General features: G+C 39.7%; 1 protein-coding gene and 1 long non-coding RNA gene across 2 annotated transcripts in view; one reads left to right on the forward strand and one right to left on the reverse strand.

Moving 5' to 3' along the window:
• Window positions 1-239: 239 nt before the first annotated feature.
• LOC138422663 (uncharacterized) lies at window positions 240-8,087 on the forward strand. Its single transcript, XR_011249968.1, has 3 exons — window positions 240-340; window positions 2,414-2,775; window positions 7,719-8,087. It is a non-coding gene; the product is annotated as an uncharacterized lncRNA (long non-coding RNA).
• BRAP (BRCA1 associated protein) overlaps window positions 2,748-18,324 on the reverse strand; it is a 31,601-nt gene continuing 16,024 nt past the window's right edge. The window contains exons 7-12 of the mRNA XM_069557910.1: window positions 16,025-16,100; window positions 15,198-15,336; window positions 14,712-14,821; window positions 12,737-12,826; window positions 7,412-7,515; window positions 2,748-5,215 (exon numbers count right to left, since the gene is read on the reverse strand). Of these exons, the coding sequence (XP_069414011.1) occupies window positions 4,852-5,215; window positions 7,412-7,515; window positions 12,737-12,826; window positions 14,712-14,821; window positions 15,198-15,336; window positions 16,025-16,100 (883 nt within the window). The 3' untranslated portion in view covers window positions 2,748-4,851. The remainder of the gene's footprint in view (window positions 5,216-7,411; window positions 7,516-12,736; window positions 12,827-14,711; window positions 14,822-15,197; window positions 15,337-16,024; window positions 16,101-18,324) is intronic.

The following is an 18,324-nucleotide window of genomic DNA, read 5'->3' on the forward strand; positions in this document are numbered from 1 at the left end:
CTTTGGCGAGCGGTTTTGGGCTCAGAGTTTCCAAGCATGCATAAACTAATCAGGATGTGCGAGTGGGCACAGCTACGATGAGGGCTAGGTTCTTCACAAAAGATAATTCCAGGAGAATGCTGCTGCAGGACCCACTGGCTTTGTGTGATAAGTTCCAATTTGCTGTCCGCTGGAGTGTCTCCAAGCCAGCAACTCTTGATTCCTTCTGAAATTTTCCATTTCTTCTTCTTCACTTCTAGGTCTTTCTCCATGATCTGTTCTTCTGCCCAGAAATGAGTTTGCGTTCCTTCTTTTTCATTTAGCGCCTCAGCCTGCTGGTTTTAAGCACAACAGTAATGATGTAAGTGATACAAGCCAAGTTTCTCAAGTGGTGGAAACACCTTCTCTTAATGGCACTCGCCTTCTCTCGGCCCTCCAGGGAAATGTCTGAACTTTTAGCCCGTTGGGCCACAACCAAAGAATGAAGAATTTAGAATCAGGAATCCATATAGCTGGAGGGATCTCAGTTGTTCTTTTTAAATGAGGAAACAAATCAAGTAGAAGGTTTGTTCTGGGACTTGCAGCTTCTTCCCAGCAGAAGATGGCAAAAGACGTCTCCACAGAGGGCAAGTCAGAACTGTTTTTCCGATTCAGTGCCATAGACTCACTTTTTTTTTTTTTTGCCTGCACAGGAACTTGTTGCAGCAAGCGTTATCTTTCAGTTGTGGCTTGTGGGACCTAGTTCCCTGACCAGGGATCAAACCCGGGCCCCCTGCATTGAGAGCACAGAGTTTCGGCCACTGGACCACCAGGGAAGTCCCTCACTTTGATTTTTTTTTGAGTCAGTGTTGTGCTAGGGTAGATTCATCCTAGGTGTCAAACACCATCATGGTCCAAGATCTTGCTGGTGATTTCACCCTTTGATGGACCCTCCCTTTCCCCAGCCCCAGACAAACCTCTCTTCATTTATTATTTCAAGATCTGTTGGATCTGAAAGGAGTTTTGGGTCGAGGATTTAGAACACAGTCTGAAAAGAAGCAAAGCTGATTTAGTTCACGTGTGCTTGGTAATTAGCCTTGTGAGGTGAACTTGATAACCACTACAGTACGGAAACGGTAATTAGCCTTAGAGTAACAAATGTCTGCACCAGCGCAGCTCCGTGCCTGGTGCCAAAACCACATTTTGCTGCTGATTCCAGTGAGAAGTTTCTGCCCCAAAGAAGTTCAATATTAGGACCCCAAGGCCACAGTCATTGTGTATAACATGATAGACTGTTCATCTCTTCCTGGCCTTAAGGCAGAAAGAATTCAAAATCCAGATTAAAAACCAACTGCAGACCACCTTTCAGGCTCTTATAAGCTTCCAGAATTACAGTGAGAGGCTGGTCAATGTCCAGGAAAGGTACACTAGCTAAAATGGTTTTGAAATAGTTTTCACCTCTGGAAGTCCAGCTTTCAAAATTCATGTCTGATAGAAACTGTTGTCCTAAATGACAGCATTCTGGGGAGGGCACGTAAGTTTCAGGGAAGCAAGAAAAAGGGTTACCGTCAGGTGGTAAACGGTTACCACTACCTTCAGAAAATGAGAAGAGGGTGTAAAGAAGTTATAACATTAATCAGGATAAAGAGACCACACTCTTTCCCCCCACCCCCCCAAAAAAGTAAAAAGTCTTATATAACTTCCCCGAAGTGCCCTAATGCACGAATGCAAAGCATGCTTTTTGCCTGCTGCAGGCTGACCGCAATACTGCCTTGAGGGGAGATAACTTCACATCGCAGAGGAGATTGGGCTTTGGCTCTGGGGTAGAACTCAGGGTTCCTCAGAGGACAGGCTATTATGACTTTACTCTGTCATTTAAAAATCTTAACTTTAAAAGCTGCGTCTGTTGGCGTAGCCACTACAGAGAATTCTAGGACTCCCATTTCAGGAATTTTCACAGGCAAGAATGAAGACTGGCCAGCAGCAGAGGCCTGCCAGAGAATACTCGGTGGCTTCCTGAACTTGCTTCAGATGCCGGCCAGGTCTCTGGGTGGTTTAGATGTACCCCCCAGCGCCATTAAAGAACAGGAGCTAGATCTCAAGAAAGTTCCTGAAATTTTTCCCTTCTGCTGCCAAGAGGGAAGTAACACAGCAGAATCACTACAACAGAGTTAAATCAACTTTATTCTGGAGGAAACAAAATAGCTTTCCTCAAATGTTTTAAGAGTGACTTTTCTTTTCCAGATTAGCCCATGGACTTGATCACAATGAGCCAAAATCTGCCACCAGCCCAAGCAATGTGGCATCATACATGGCAGCCAAATCTTACGGGTAGTATTTGTAGCTTGTGTACCCTGACTGCACCAGGAGAGGAGTAGTGACAGAAGGTTGTTCATTTGTGATTTGCCAAGTTCTCCACATTCTTACTGACTGGCTCTTTAAATCCCTTTTTCAGCCGAGAGCAACTTCACTGAGCAATCAGGGAGCGGGGAGTCGCTTCAGTGCTTTATCTTACACGGTGGATCCTGAACGAGTCACATTTATGACAGTTTTCAAAAACAAAACCACCATAGCTCTGTAGAGGGCCTGGAAAAAAGTCTTGGGTGTAGAAATTGACTGTTTTTTTTTTTTTTTTTTACCACAGTTTGCAAGAGAATGGTGCATCTGGGTCTTCTCTTAACCCAAGCCTCCCAATTCAGACAACCTTCTTCTCTATCTGGTTCAGTTACTTTTTCTTACATGATTCAGGTACAAGCCCCCAAGCAAAATAACCACGAGAGAGACACAGATTTCACACGTGGCAGAATCATTTCCAAGGTTGGTTATTTTAATGCAGTTTCATTGTTCAAGGTAGTATGGATATGTTAAGTGGTTCATTTCCATCCTGCAGAAAACACTAAGAGTTTCTACCTTATGTAATTTTGTCAAATTCAAACATGACTCATTGGCTGTTTTTTTTTAAACATTTTCTTTACATAGCTTGACAAGATTTCTTTCTGGAACATTTTTTTTTTTTTTAAACCTTCAAGTAGTTTGGAAACATTTGCCTATTTGCTCCTTCCTCTGGGCACAGCCTTTCATAGTGTTTATCTCACCTTTACTGAGAAAAATCTGTTCTCCCAGTGGTAGTAGAGCTGCTTGACAAGAGGTGATCACAGAGAAATGAGGAGCAAGCAAGCTTGTCAACTACTTCTAATTCTCTTAATTAGTATGCTACGATCCACCCCAGCTTCTGCAAGGTCAGACATGCACGACAAGTACTTGGCCAAAAAAGCAGGATTCTAACTAGTGTAAAAATAGATTTTAAATAAAATAGAATCTCTATAGGAAAGAGAATTAGGTTAGTTTCCCATTCCCACTTTCGCTTTAAGATACCTGCATATATATATATATATATAAGTCCAAGGGGGACTTGTGGAATTGGTTTGCCCTAAGAAAAAATTGAGAATGTCTGAGTACATTCATGTTGCAGAGTTACAAGGTTCTTTGGGAAATGCTGTGGCAGACCCCACAGAAACGCATGGTGATTAGCCATACAGTTGGTGTGTGAACAGGTGACATGAAGACTTTTGGAGGATAAGGCCTAATCATAGGCTAAAAACAAGTTCTGAAGTGTGATCATTTGAAAACTTTGTCTAATTATAAAAACAGAAAAGAAAATCCGTCATTTAACAGTGTGTCTTGTTAACCTATACAGCTACCTCTTTTGGAAGCTAGATTCCAACACGGGTCTTACTTTAATTTTGTTTAATTACCACATATTGCGAGATTTTTTTTTTTTGACATTTCTGTTTCTAGAAAAAGTACACAGACCCTCTGTTGGCCCATATAAGCATTACATGACTGTTTTAAAGGGGTCTCTGTTAAAATTCTAATTTTTGAATTTAGCAACAGCCTTTTGGATATATCTTGAAAGCCTAACTGCAGATCTGCCCAAGCTCCTTCTAGTCACAACCTAAACACGTAGCCCAGTTTTTTGTAAACACTCAGAAAATACTGATCCCAACAAAATACAGTCATCCAGTCAGAGGCCTTGCTCATACCTTTTCACATGGATGATAAATCTGCCTGTTTATTCTTGCTGGATGCTAGGAAATCCACTGAGGTTTGAGTCTTAAAGCAAAAATTAAGCCTCCTTCTCTGAGGTTCATAATGAGCTGTGGAGGCATCAAAAATAAACAAAGTAGGGACGTCACCATTTTTCCTACACTGGGTCCACTCAGTCTGCCCAGAGGCTGTTTGTTTTTCCTGGCGAGGCCTAGAGCAAGAGGAGATGGCTGCTGGTGACAAGCCAGTACTGGGTTTACAGACCTAGCCTCTTTTCATGTAACATTTAACTATTTCTTCAATTCCCCAGAGGCAAGAAGTGATGCCAATGATATGAGACTAATGCTAGGGCATTTTCATCAATCCTTAGTGGGCAACAGGAGCCTCTCTCTCAACCAACTGCTGTGACTTCTGGCAGGTTTGGTGCCTTAGGACGAGGTAATATTACCTTTCAGAGGACACAAAAAAATCCGAGCTCTTAAACTGACCCCAGAACTGAAAGTCAAATACACCAACTCAATAAATACAACGGAAAAATGCACAGCAGCGTTGGAGCATCTATCAAGTAGGAAGGCAAAATGGTCATCAGAATGTCTGAGGTTAGTGAACTATCATGGTTGAGAAAAGCAGCCACCTTTGAAAACACTGCCTGTTTCCCTCAGCTCTCCTGGTCGTCAGCCCTCTACGGTCGTTACACCACACACTAGCAAATGAAAGATCCGAACAACTGTGGCTTGATCCTGACTTATACTTATTCAGGGTCCACACTCATAGTTAGCTGAAGGCCCCAGCACGCCTTCGCTGTGCCAGGGAGAACAGTCCTGGGGAAGTGCACTTCTCTGAAGATCACTTGCCCCTCTTGCTGCGGCCCTTCCTGGAGGACAGCTTCCCACTGCCCCCAGAAGACGGGGGGCTGGAGGCTGAGGCCATGGCAATGTTGATCTGTCCCTCCTGGATTTCCTGCCGGGTCTCAGCGGGCAGGTGGTTGATTTTCTGCTGCGTCTCCAGGTAGAACATGACATCCCGCAGCTGCTCCTGGATCTCGGTGATCTGCAGGTCCTTCTGGTCGCAGGTCTCTTTTAACACCCTCTCCTCCTCCTTCAGCTTGTTCTGTAGGAGGACTTGATTGGCTCGCAAACACTTGTTCATTTCCTGCTCCTCTTTGAGCTCCGTGGTGAGTCTGGCCACTTTAGTGTTTAGCTGAGTGCACCTTTCACAAAAACAAAGGGAGACAATGCACGGTTCCCATTTGCTGACAGAGCCCCTTTCTGCCCTGAGACTGAACAGAGAACATGACCTCAGAATCCACTCACGGCAGACTCCTCCCTCCCATGGCCAGGGGGTCTGCTGGCATTGCCACAGCCACCTGAAATCAGAATTCTGCTTCGGTTACCTCAAGTGTAGCTTCAGGACAATATTTAAGGATCAGAGATTTTTCAATAGCAGAAACTATTTTGTGATTCATGCTAAAATGTCTACTGCTTCTCTGTGTTGTTTACATGAGTGGCCTAGAGATGACAACTATGATAAAGAAGTTATGAGGAAAAGTGACATTCTTAAAGAGTCAAGTGCTCTGACCTCACTGCATTTGCTGGAGAAGAGTCTTCAAGAAGAGGGAGTGCCTTATATGATGCTCAATCTTACAAGTAAAGAATGACAAATTAAAACACCACTTGAAATACCATTTTTATGTATCAGAATGCCAGAGAGCTCAGATGTGGGAAAAAGGGGCACTCCCACATGGTGGCACTGGAGTGTGAACTGATACACACTCAATGGAAGTCAACTTGGCAACATCTATGAAAATTAAAATTTCACCCGCCCTCTGACATAGCTATTCTACTTCCAAGAATTTATCCTATAAAATATTCAGGGTTGCACTAAATGACATATGGAGAAAGGTGTTTATTGCAACATTGTTTATAGTAGTAAAACATGTCCATCAAGGGGAACTGGTTAAAATTATTATGATTTTCATACATGTTACAAGGTATAGATCTAGGTGTGCCAGTCCAAAGGGAAAAAACAAAAAACAAAAAACCTCCCAAACAGAATATTTTACCAAACAGAATACCTAATATTATTCAATTTTTGTAGAAAAAAAGATATATGTGAGGTGTTTATACAGGTACAGTAAAAGAGCTGGAACAAGAAGTATTCACTGGTGCCATTAAGAACCTCTAGATCAGTGGTCCCCAACCTTTTTGGCACCAGGGACTGATTTCATGGAAGACAGTTTTTCCATGGACCAGGAAGTGAGGGGGGACGGGGGGCTGTTTCAGGATGTTTCAAGTGCACTACATTTATTGTGCACTTTTTGTATTATTATTATATCAGCTCTACCTCAGATCATCAGGCATTAGATCCTAGAGGTTGGCAGTGAAAGAAAACTTTCAGTTTTAACTTTTAAATTCTTTGCAACAGTTCAATTAGTTAGGGCACTGAAAGTATAATAGAGACTTTTTTATTTTTATTTCTATTTATGTTGTAGTGTTGTTTTCACAACAGTTAACCCCCTTGGTGAAGAGTTTCTGTTGGAGTGATGAAAAATTCTAGAATCATAGTTGCACACTGTGAAGACACTTCATGTCACTGACTGGTATACTTAAAATGATTAATATGGCAAAATCTATGTAACACAGACTTTACCACATAAACACACCCCCACACTACTAAAAATATCCAGTTATTTGCTATGGGGGAAAACAGGTGAAAGGTGTATGGAAATTCTTAGAACTATCGTTGCAACCTTTTTTTAAACCTTAAATTTATTCCAAAATAAAAGATTAAAAAAACACAAACCAAAACACCTTCTTAAAGGACAATTATCCCCTTTATTTTTTATCCATTTGTCTGGAGGCAAAAAATCCAATTATTTTTGTGAGTCTAACTTAAGCTAGAAAAGCAGTTTCATTTAATAGCAATTATCTTCCCAAATAATAGTAGCAGAGAATGTTCCTGCCATGTTGTTGATGAGCTTTTCGCTCCATATTCAGTATCTTTGGCCTTTAATTCCCAAGCAAAGCCAGAAGACACACCATCTCCAGCTTAGATGTGTCTTTCCTAACTGCCATTTCTCAGTCACCACGGCTCAGAGCAGCTCTGGGCAAAGGGAGATAGCTTTCTACAGGCAAAAACAGGAGACACTTGTGCAAGCATAAGCACTGTCATCAGGGGAGAGTCCTGTATTCCACACAGCATCCATCTGGCATGAAACACTGAGTTTTTTCGTAAATAGGAAGTCACAGTAGGTCTGCTCCATATATAGGGAGACCCTTGAAAACTTGGTCATACACACACACTTGACAATAATGAGTGTATGTCCATGGGACTAAAGGAGATTCTCTGTTTATGGAGCCTGTTAGAATAAAACAGCTAATTAAGAGCACAGGTCAGTTATACCTACTTTCTTTCCACAGACTGCTTTTCTTTCAGGAGATCATTTAGTCTGTGCTCCAGATTATCACATTTCTCAATTGTTTCTTTAAATTTGGTCTTCATGTTGTTAATCTGAAACAGTAAACAGAGATCAGTTTTATTTCAAAGACAAAGCTGTGTGGCCTCTGGGGCTAACTTTACAATTTTCACCTCTCGACTACTTGTCTTTGACAAACCAAACTTAAGAAAAGGTGAGACCATTATCTGAAAGAATTTCTGCAACAGGAGTAAATATTTTGAGAACTCTTTTTTTTCTTACCATTTCTCTCAACCAGGATGAAGAGGGATCAAAAGCTACTGAATGTTGAGTGAAAATGCTAGAAGGTAAAGAGCTTCAGGCTACAGAGCAAGAGATGGTTTTGTCAGAAGCCAGACCAGAATCTCCCATTCTTTTTTTTCTTTTAATTGAAATGTAGCTGATTTGTAATACTGTGGTAGTTTCATGTGTACAGCAAAGTGATCCAGTTATACATATATATTTTTCAGATTATTTTCCATTATAGGTTATTATAAGATATTGAATATGATTCCCTGTGTTATATAGTACATCCTTGTTGCTTATCTATTTCAAATACAGTAGTGTCTATCAGTTAATTCCACACTCCCCTTCCCATCCTCTTTGGTAAATATAAATTTATTTTCCATATCTGTGAGCCTGTTTCTTTTTTGTAAATAGATTCATTTGTATTATTTTTTAAGATTTGGATGTAACTGACAATCATATATTTGTCTTGTCTTTGACTTACTTTATTTAATATGATAATCTCTAGGTCCATTCATACTACTGCAAATGGTATTATTTCATTCTTTTTTTTATGGCTGAGTAGTATTCCATTGTATGTATGTACCACATCTTCATCTATTTATCTGCTGATGGACATTTAGGTTTCTTCTATTTGTGTTGGCTATTATAAATAGTGCTGCTATGAACACTAGGGTGCATTTATCTTTTCTGATTAGAGTTTATGTCTTTTTCAGATATATGTCCAAGAGTGGGATTGCATGATCATATGGTAGCTCTATTTTTAATTTTTTTTAAGGAACTGCCATTCTGTCTTCCATAGTGACTGCACCAATTTACTTTCCTATCAATAGTGTAGGAGGACAAGACTCTCCCATTCTTAACTCACTACTGTTTTTTACCTCTTGAGATCATATTCTAAAATTACACTTGACCCTTGAACGACACGGGGGTTAGGGAACTCAACCCTCCTTGAAGTCGAAAATTCAAGTATAACTTTATCATCAGTGCTCTGTATCTGAGGTTCTCATCTGTAGATTCAACCATCTGTGGTTCCTGTAATACTACAGTAGGCATCCATTGAAAAAACTCCACATGTAAGTGCAGTTCAAACCCATGCTGTTTAAGGGTCAACTGTATTATCCAAATAATCCAAAGGTACTTGTAACAGGTGATTCTAGCTGTTTGGTATTCTTTCCCCTCCAAACTCATTATTAATATTCTCATGTACTCTGAAGTCACATGCAACATAAGCAGTTCTTATTTTACTGAGTTTATATAAAGGCAATTTACAGAAAGAATTCATATTACACTCTCTTAAAAACGTATGCCTCAACACCACTGGTCTAAAGACAGGAAGAAGATAGGTGGGTCATGGGGTATTAATAATAGGAAATGGAAGTGACTGAGAGTTTAAATCCTATGGCTCAGGCATTGGCTAGGTGTCTTATAGGTAGTATCTCATTTATTCTCTTTTTTGCCTTTTATTCTTTATTACAAGCCTATGACTTAGGTGTATAAACTTTTTACAGAAACTGAGGCTTGAGAAAAGTGAGGCAATACACCCCAAGGTCACCCAGCTAGAGTGATGTGAGTCCAGGACTGGACCCCAAGTTTGGGTTCAAAGCCAAGTTCTAAACCTCTCTCTGCACCAGACAGTGGGCCAAAGCTCAATAACAAAGGAAAAGTGACCTCTGGGCAAGATCTAAACTCTCAGCATATACTCATGCAACATCCATCATGCCAGAAAAAACGCTTTTAACGCTTTCTTTTTCAACATTTGCCATATGGCCTGCCTAGCAGGTCTCTAACTGCGCTGCTCCCTCTTTTTTAAAAAAATAAGAATAACTGCTTTGTAGTAATTAACTTTAGAGCCAACATTATTAAGTTGGAAGAACATGCAATTAAAAGGAGATTTCTAAAAGTTCTGCTATGTCATAAAAATAAAAATAGCTTTCAAATTACTCTAATTCTATTCGGTATTAATTTTCTCCTCAATACTGTTTTTAAAATAAGACCATGAGATCCTTTTGACCTTTTGCTCTTAAAGTTACTCCAATCAGTTCAGGGAAACTGGAGAGGACAGAAATAACCATCAAAAGAAACCAAACCAATGTTTTGGTGACTAAAACCAAACACATTTAAATCAAGATGAAAAATACTAAGTGACCTCAAAAAGGTTTTTAATATTGCTAGAGATAAATGTTATGATGGTTTAAACTAGTGATTTAAAAAACATTTCTGACCATTAGGCTGCATTAAGAAACACTTCATACACACACACACACACACACACACACACACACACACTCCTGAAACAGAAGTTTCATGAAGTAATATTAAACGATTCACTCTGATATCTATCCCATGCTGTTTAATAAAACTACCAGCTGTGGCCCACCAAACTCAGTTCACAATCTACAACTGGAAAACAGCAATTTATATATGGAGCTAGAGGCTTAAAAGAAAAGATTTATCTTTTTTTTTCTAAGCTGTGTCATGCAACTTGTGGGATTTCAGTTCCCCGAACAGGGATTAAACTCATCCCCTTTGTCAGTGAAACTGCAGAGTCCTAACCACTGGACCACTTAAGGAATTCCAGAAAAAAAGTGGTATCTGGGAGAATTCACCTGTATAGATGACCTACTCTATGCTCTTCATACATGGCCCACTAAAACTAGGAACCTTCAAATGGGTATGAGCTTCATTCTGCAGAACAAACTTTGCTCACGCTGTAATAACTGCACTAAGGCGGCGAGGGACTGGAATAGTATTGTAGAAGTCCACAGTGGATCTCAATCTTCAGCCCCTCTGCTCCCCTACATTAACTTTCTATGAGTCCCATGACCAAGAATCTCTGCCCGTGAGACTCACTATCACTGTTTCTCCTTTGCACGTGCACCATGGCTGGATGTGCCAACGGACAGAGGACTGGTCAGGAGGACAGAGGCAGGAACAAAAGGCTTACATCACCCATTAACTGACCTCTTTCACTAGAACACAAAATATCCTTTCCAAGCTTTGTATTTAGGGCTGCATTGGCCGCAACCTTATCCCTACCTAGAAGTAAACACAGTTTCACATTTTTAGTTTGGTTTCCATGGGCATGTGTTAGGGAATGCAGTTAATCCTCAAGAATCTTAAAAGGCAGAGAGGATCGTGAGCTAAGTTCTCAAGGGTCTGTACAAAGCACTTTAGGTGGTCACACTGGGACAGCCCATAGAAAAACTCATTAGTGAGGCTGCATGGCATTGCTGGTGCTCCTCCTGCTCTGCCTCTCAAGTGCTGTCAGAGGTACCTCCTTCCCATGTGGCCTCCAATCAAGCCCCTCTAGAAAGGCACTGCCGTTGCTTAGAAGGTTCTTGTAAGAACTGCATCATGAACTTTTTGAGAGAGATTATTATAAAGCTGGGGGCATCCCAAGTGCTGCTGTGGGTAAAGAATTTGCCTGCCAGTGCAGGAGACACAGGAGATGCAGGTTCGAGCCCTGTATCGGGAAGATCCTCTGGCATAGGAAATGGCAACCCATTCCAGTATTCTTGCCTGGAAAGTTCCATGGATAGAGGATCCTGGTGGGCTACAGTCCATGAGGTTGCAAAGACTCAGACACGACTGAGTATGCGCACACTATGCCTTAATGAAAGAGACCTGATTTCTTCTCATTTGTACGCATGTTCAGAAACTGGGACCCTTGAGCCTGGCATAAAGTGACAGGTTGGCCCTGCCTGCTAAGCTCTAGGATAATACCAGCTACCACAGAGAAGAGCCCCATATCTGGCTCTGTAGTTCCCCATCTGAAGACCCAGTTACTGGTGGAGATTCACAAAGGTACTAAAATAAGCATTTTAAAAATAACCATTTAAATCAATGATTTAAATTTAAAAGCCTTTATTTAAGACTAAGGGAATCATTGTCCCTAGATCCGGAGAATGGTTCCCAGAGCCCCAGTTATACATGAACACTCAGGTGCTCACTGGTTTTCAAACTCCTTTCTCTGGTACCCTCAGGTTTCCTTGTACATGCTGGAGACAAGGGAAAACCAAGTTGGTGGAGCTCTGGGCCACTCTGGGCTGGGCTTCTGCCAAATCACATCACTTTTCTCTTCTACCCACTGGAATAGTGAATGGCCTCTTCTTTAAAGGATTATCTTGTTAAATTTTCAAGACCACTGCCTGAGACCAACAAGGTGCCATGCTGACCACTCTAGCATCTCTGCCTAATTTTATTCCCTTCAATTTTAAAGCACCATCTTGTTGCCTTAGGAGCCCATATTCAGCTCCCCAAAGCAGCTGTTCCCAAGTTGACAAACCACTTGGCTGACTCAAATTACAAACTCTCATGCACATACTTCTATTTTTCAAATGGAATTGCACAAGCCACTAGAAAACCTGACTGAGTACAAACAAACAACATCCCAACCTCAAAATACCAAAATACTTAAGGCTTTAAATCCAAGGTTTCTTTCTTTCTTTCTTTTTTTTAAGTACATACCAAGTGTCTGATTTCTTAACTTAGTATAGAGTAGGGCTCAGCACACAATAAGATTGTGTGCAGGGCTCAGCACACAATAAAATCTTGATTTACTAATCCTAGGTAAGAATATATGTCCACTTCCCTTCTCTTCAATTATGCTTAGTTGATTACATTTGCAATAAGTGTATTTTTGTCTCTTCTTCCTTTTCCTCTTTTTGACTAATTTCACTCTCATTGTTGTCTGGAAGTTGTTTCCTTATACAGCCTTCAGAGGCTAAGTCTCCAGTATAATGGCAAGTCAGGTGTTTATTGGAACCTTGATCAAGTTAGGTCACTGGAGTGAGCCAAGCGATTCCAAATCTCTTCTTTTTTCTACCCTTACTAGCCTCCACCTTTGTTGAGATTTAACTGACATAAAACAAAGGTTTCTTTTTTAGAGGTAAACCAGCTCTCTACCTATAGATCAGACTAAAAAGAAAGATTATAAGATCCCTTTTCCCCTGTACTCTGCCTTCTCCCACCCAACAGCAGGCTGTCCTAGCATGTGGCATTTCAGCAGTCATCAAATGAGAAACTTACTTCCTCTGCTGTGTCCTTCTCTATCCGGACTATCTTGTTTTCCCAGTAGATTCGTTGTGACTCCAGCTGGCTTGTTAGTAAATATGAATACTACAAAAACACAGAGAATGGACACCAAAACATAAGTTACCATTGTCAGTCTCTGAAAGTCAATTAAAACCTGATTTTTAATGACCTGAAGAAGAGTAAGAGGAACATTCAGAATGTATATTACACCTTGGTTCCACTCTACTCAATAAATTAGGGGAACACAGAGATGACAATTATACTTTAGTCCCCTCTGGGAGCTTACAATCAATCTAGTTAGGGACAGAGAAATGTACAATTTAAAAAAACCCTTGTTTCTGTTCAAGCTGACTTCAAGAAGAACCACATGGTTTTAAATCGAGTATAACTCAAATCAGCTAATCCAGCTACCCCTTCAGGAAGCTGTCCCTATCACTTCCAGCCTTGGGTTAATTGCCCCTCTTGGCTCCCACTGTGCCTATCATTAATAGCACTTATGACATTAGCACTTAATCAGCCTTTTACCAGGCTCTCTCCTTGACTGGACTGTGAACTCTTTGAAAGCAAGGCTGTATCTTTATTTTTGTGCCGTTGGTGCCTGGCACATCCTGGATGTCAAGAAAAGTTTGCTACCCAAGTGCACGAATGTATGAACAGTGCTGTGTAACTACAGAGAAAGGACAGATGGCTTATGACAGTAGGATCCAATAGGATTTCTGACAGAAGGTGAGATTTGAGAGGACCCTTGACACCTTGACAGACAGACAGGAGGAGGAGACAGAGAGATTCCAGAGAAATGTGATGCTGTGGACGTTTAGGATTATCGCAGCCATGAAGTAAGGCCAGTGAGGCTGGAATGTAGGGTGTGGTGAGCTGGGGCCTATGCAGAGTTCTGGGGTATCACATCTAGAAATGTGAGCCAAAGAGTGGCAAGATCACATTTTGTATTTTGGAAAAGATCATTCCAGGAGACTGGAGATCTACTCATCTTTGCAGGCCACAGAAGAGAATGAAAGAGCCACAGAAAGAAGGGACAATTTGGGAGAATGTATGTCACTAGAATGTATGCTCCAGGAGGGCAGGGAGTCCATTTAATGCTAAGTTAAATAGAAGAGTAGCACATGGAAGAGTAGCTGACAGACAGCAATCCTCTATAGGTATTCACTGAATGAACATACTTAATTTGTAAGAGTTACTAAAAACTTAACACTAAAGACTGGAACTTTTTTCATGTCAATACAATATATTAATGGTAACAACTTCAGCTCTATTTTAGGCCATTTCACTGACTTTAAACACCTGGAGATGAGCAAGTTTTCAAATGTCCACTTCCTCCAATGGTTAAGGTATTTGTTTTTAAAGTAATTGTTTTGAAACTTATATAAAATAGGACTCATGTTAAACTTTTCCTTCCTTAATAAAAAATTTACATCAAGTTTATAGTTATATAAAGTTTACTGCTATGAGAAAAACCACCAACTGTGCAAATTTTGTTGTTTCTTCACTTATGTGAATATCCAAAAATGGTTTTATCTATATAAGGCTTTATCTTTATCCAATTAGTAAATGTCAACTCAACATATACAAAAAAGCTTCTCGGCATGGAAAGATGCTATTGGGGACTCCTCATCCTGACCAAGTTTGCTCCATTTTCGACTGCTACTGTGATGCCAACAGGAAGATTCTTAACTTCTAGTTTTATCACAGCTACAGAGGATAACCCTAATACTGAATCTGAGAAAACTAGGAACATAATGTTGAAAATTATAAGGCTCAATGAAACTTCAGATTTCCAAAGAAGAAAATCAGATGAAATAAAAGTATTTTAAGAATCCTTCAGAGCAATATAGATATTTAAAACAAAAGCTAACACAGCGGGAAAATGGCAAAATTAAAGCCCAAACAACCTTTCAAGTTAGAATAGTAAAAAGCAGCAGACGTAGGTATTTAGTGATTAATAATATCTTACCTCTAACTGTAAGGCATCTATTTTCTCCTCCTGGCAAGTATCACCCTCACATTCATACTGTACTAGCTTTCCATCTGTTTTACTTGCAACCAGTCGATGGACATAATTATCTAAAGAAAAGAACAAGTCAACCAAGGCATGGTTTTTCAGAATGAAAAGGGTCTCCATAAACCTTTAACTTGGACAAAATTTTTGTTTTCACAGATGCAAATTAAATGCTGTGCAATATTTTTTTTTAAAGTGGTTTAAATCACTTGAATTTTTAAAAAAAGAGTGAGAGGGCAGGAGTGTAAGTATTAACTCTCTTTAACCTGGGCAATGCAGGCAATTAACATATGAAACAGGGCCCTATGGGCCACCAGAAGAACTGGAGTTTGCCATAGCTGTCAGGAAGATTTCAAGCTGTGAGAAAGGAAGTGGAGAGGTTCCGACAGAGATGTTTTTAGATAGAATGAGTCCAAACTAGAAAACAGGAGTGGTGTTCACCTCCAGCGTAGTCCCAGACTCGATGGTTGGTGAGCTGCATGGCATACGTGTGTTGGGTCTCCTCAAAGTGCTTATAGGCATGTCGACTCACATATCGTCCACATCCTATGTGGCCACATATTAAACAAATCCAAAGGTTCTGCCAGGAAGGAGGTAAGGTCTTCATTAGTGATGTAAAATTACATGACCTGGTGTATGAGGTGTATGACATTGGGGTGTATGAGGGGCCTGACGCGGGATGAGATTTAGAGATGTTTCTACAGGAGTTCTGAATAAGGAGACTTATTCAAACTTATTCAAATTATTTCAAATTCAAATAAGTCCCCTTATTCAAACCAGGGGACTTCCCTGGTGGTCCAGTGGTTAAGAATCCACCTTCCAGTGCAGGGTCCTCAGGCTGGATCCTTGGTCACAGAACTAAGATCCCACATGTCTCTGAGTAACTAATAACTAAGCCTGAGTGCCGCAACTAAGGCCTAGTGCAGCCAAATAAATAAATATCTTTTAAAAACACCCAAAAGGCTGTTATGGGTCAATTAAGTTTTTCACTCTGGATTCTAAGGAACTCTATGTAAACAACAAGGAAAAATAACTTATCAACAAAAATCTCAGCCTTTTCCAACACCAAAGAATGAAAGCATAAAGTATTTTGTGTAGGAGTAAAATAGTTTGTATATATATTTTTTTTTTTTGCCTGATCCTCAACAGACAGAGAAAAAAAATCTGTCTCAAAAAGAATTGAAAAGAATTTAAGTCACAATGGGCAGAAGAAAATCCCAGACAATTAAAGTTGTGTACATTATTCTTTTCCACCACTTGTTACTTACTTCCTGAACACCACACTCGAAACACTTATTTTCTTCTACTGGCTCTGGCGTTTGACAGTATCGGCAAACAGGACATCTATAAAGAGCACCAAAAAAATAATGACACAGATTAAATGTAAAAGACAGCTGTTACAGAACCCCAAAGTCAAAAGTTCAATTTTATATACTCCCTCTCTTACAAAATATTTTTTATAACAACTAAGGCTATCAATCAAAAGACAAACACTTCCAAGCTATTCTCAAACAAAATGAAAAAAAAAAAAAAAAAAAAAGATAAAGCTGAAGAAAAGGGAGAAATCTTGATATGCCCCATATCTTTTTCCACTCTTCTGCCTAAAGCTTAGGTAATCAAAGAACTAAATATTTACAGGTTACAATTAGAGACTTGAGACAAGTTATTTTTTTCAAGTCTGGTTACCCATAATGTATTTTTACTTGCAATCTACCTTATCTCCACTTCCTAAAGTTTTAAATCATCCAATATGTACCCCTGTTCTCTCAAGGTTGCTCCTAAGAGTTGAAATTAAATTCTGTAGTAAATTTAACTAAATTAAAACAAAAATGTTAATATACTCATGAAATGCATATGACATTTTATCATACAATGAAGTTCACCTGGAAGAAGGTATCAGCACTTTGTGAGTACCGTTTCAATTTACAAAAAGCCAATAAACATGGCACAGAGGCCAAACTCATAGATATACAGAGAGGAAACGTGGCTACCAGGGGCTGGGAAAAGGGGGAAATGGGGAAATACTGGTCAAGAGTTACAAGCTTTCAGTTATGCAAGATGAGTAAGTTCTGGAGAACTGGTGTACATCAATATTGACTGTAACTGACAATATTATATTGTGTTCCTGAAATTTAGAGGGCGGAGCATGGTCTCACCATAAAATAAAAATAGAAAGAAAAGTAAAAAAGAAAAAAAAAAAGTAAAATGGTAAAGGTGTGAAGTGACGGATATGCTGACTTGCTTGGTTGTGATGTGTACTTAACAATGTTGACGTATATCAGGTCATCCAGTTGTATACCTTAAATACATACAATTTTTAAATTATTTATATTTTGTTTTTAATTGTAGGCTAATTACAATATTGTGATGGTTTCTGCCATACATTAACATGAATTGGTCGTAGGTATACAACTGTCCCCTCCCTTCTTGGCCCCCAGCCCACCTGCTGTCACAGAGCACTGGCTTTGGTTTCCCTGCGACACAGAGCAAACTCCCACTAGCTATCTTTTTTACATATGATAATGTGTATGTTTCAATGCTATTCTCTAAAATCATCCCACCTTCTCTTTAGCCATTGTGTCCAAAAGTCCGTTCTCTACATCTGTGTCTCTTCTGCTGCCCTGCACGTAGGATCATCAGTACTATCTTTCTAGACTTCATATAAGATCAATAAAACTAAAAGCTGGTTCTTTGAGAAGATAAAACTGACAAACCAGTAACCAGACTCACCAAGAAAAAAGGGAGAAGACTCAAACCAATAAAATTAGAAATGAAAAAGGAGAAGTTACAGTGGACAACAGAGAAATACAAAGAATCATAAGAGACTACTACTAAAACCTGTATGGCAATAAATTGGGACAAGTTGGAAGAAATGGACAAATTCTTAGAAAAACGGAACTAGGAAGAAATAGAAAATATGAACAAATCAATCACAAGCACGGAAATAGAAACTGTAATAAAAACTCTCCCAATGAACAAAAGCCCAGAGCCAGATGGCTTCACAGGCAAATTCTACCAAAAGTTTGGAGAAGAGCTAACAACTATGTTGCTATAACTCTTCCAGAAAATTGAAAAGGAAGGAAAATTCCCAAACTCATTCTACGAGGCTACCATCGCCCTGATACCAAAACCAGACAATGATACCACAAAAAAAGAAAATTACAGGCCAGTATCACTGATGAACACAGATACAAAAATCCTCAAAATTCTAGCAAAATTCCAGCAAACGGAATCCAACAACACATTATAAAGATCATACATCATGATCAATTGGTCTTTATCCCAGGGATGCAAGGGTTCTTCAATATATGTAAATCAGTCAATGTGATACACCATATTAATAAATTGAGAGATAAAAATCATATGATCATCTCAATAGATGCAGAGAAAGCCTCTGACAAAATTCAACACCCATTTATGACAGAAACTCTTCAGAAAGTAGGCACAGAAGGAACATACCTCAACATAAGAAAGGCCATATATGACAAAACCACAGCAAACATTATCCTAAGTGGTGAAAAACTGAAAGCATTTCTTCTAAAATCAGGAACAAGACAAGGGTGCCCAC

This window comes from Ovis canadensis, chromosome 17, assembly GCF_042477335.2.
Source record: "Ovis canadensis isolate MfBH-ARS-UI-01 breed Bighorn chromosome 17, ARS-UI_OviCan_v2, whole genome shotgun sequence".
In the NCBI taxonomy this organism is placed as follows: domain Eukaryota; kingdom Metazoa; phylum Chordata; class Mammalia; order Artiodactyla; family Bovidae; genus Ovis; species Ovis canadensis.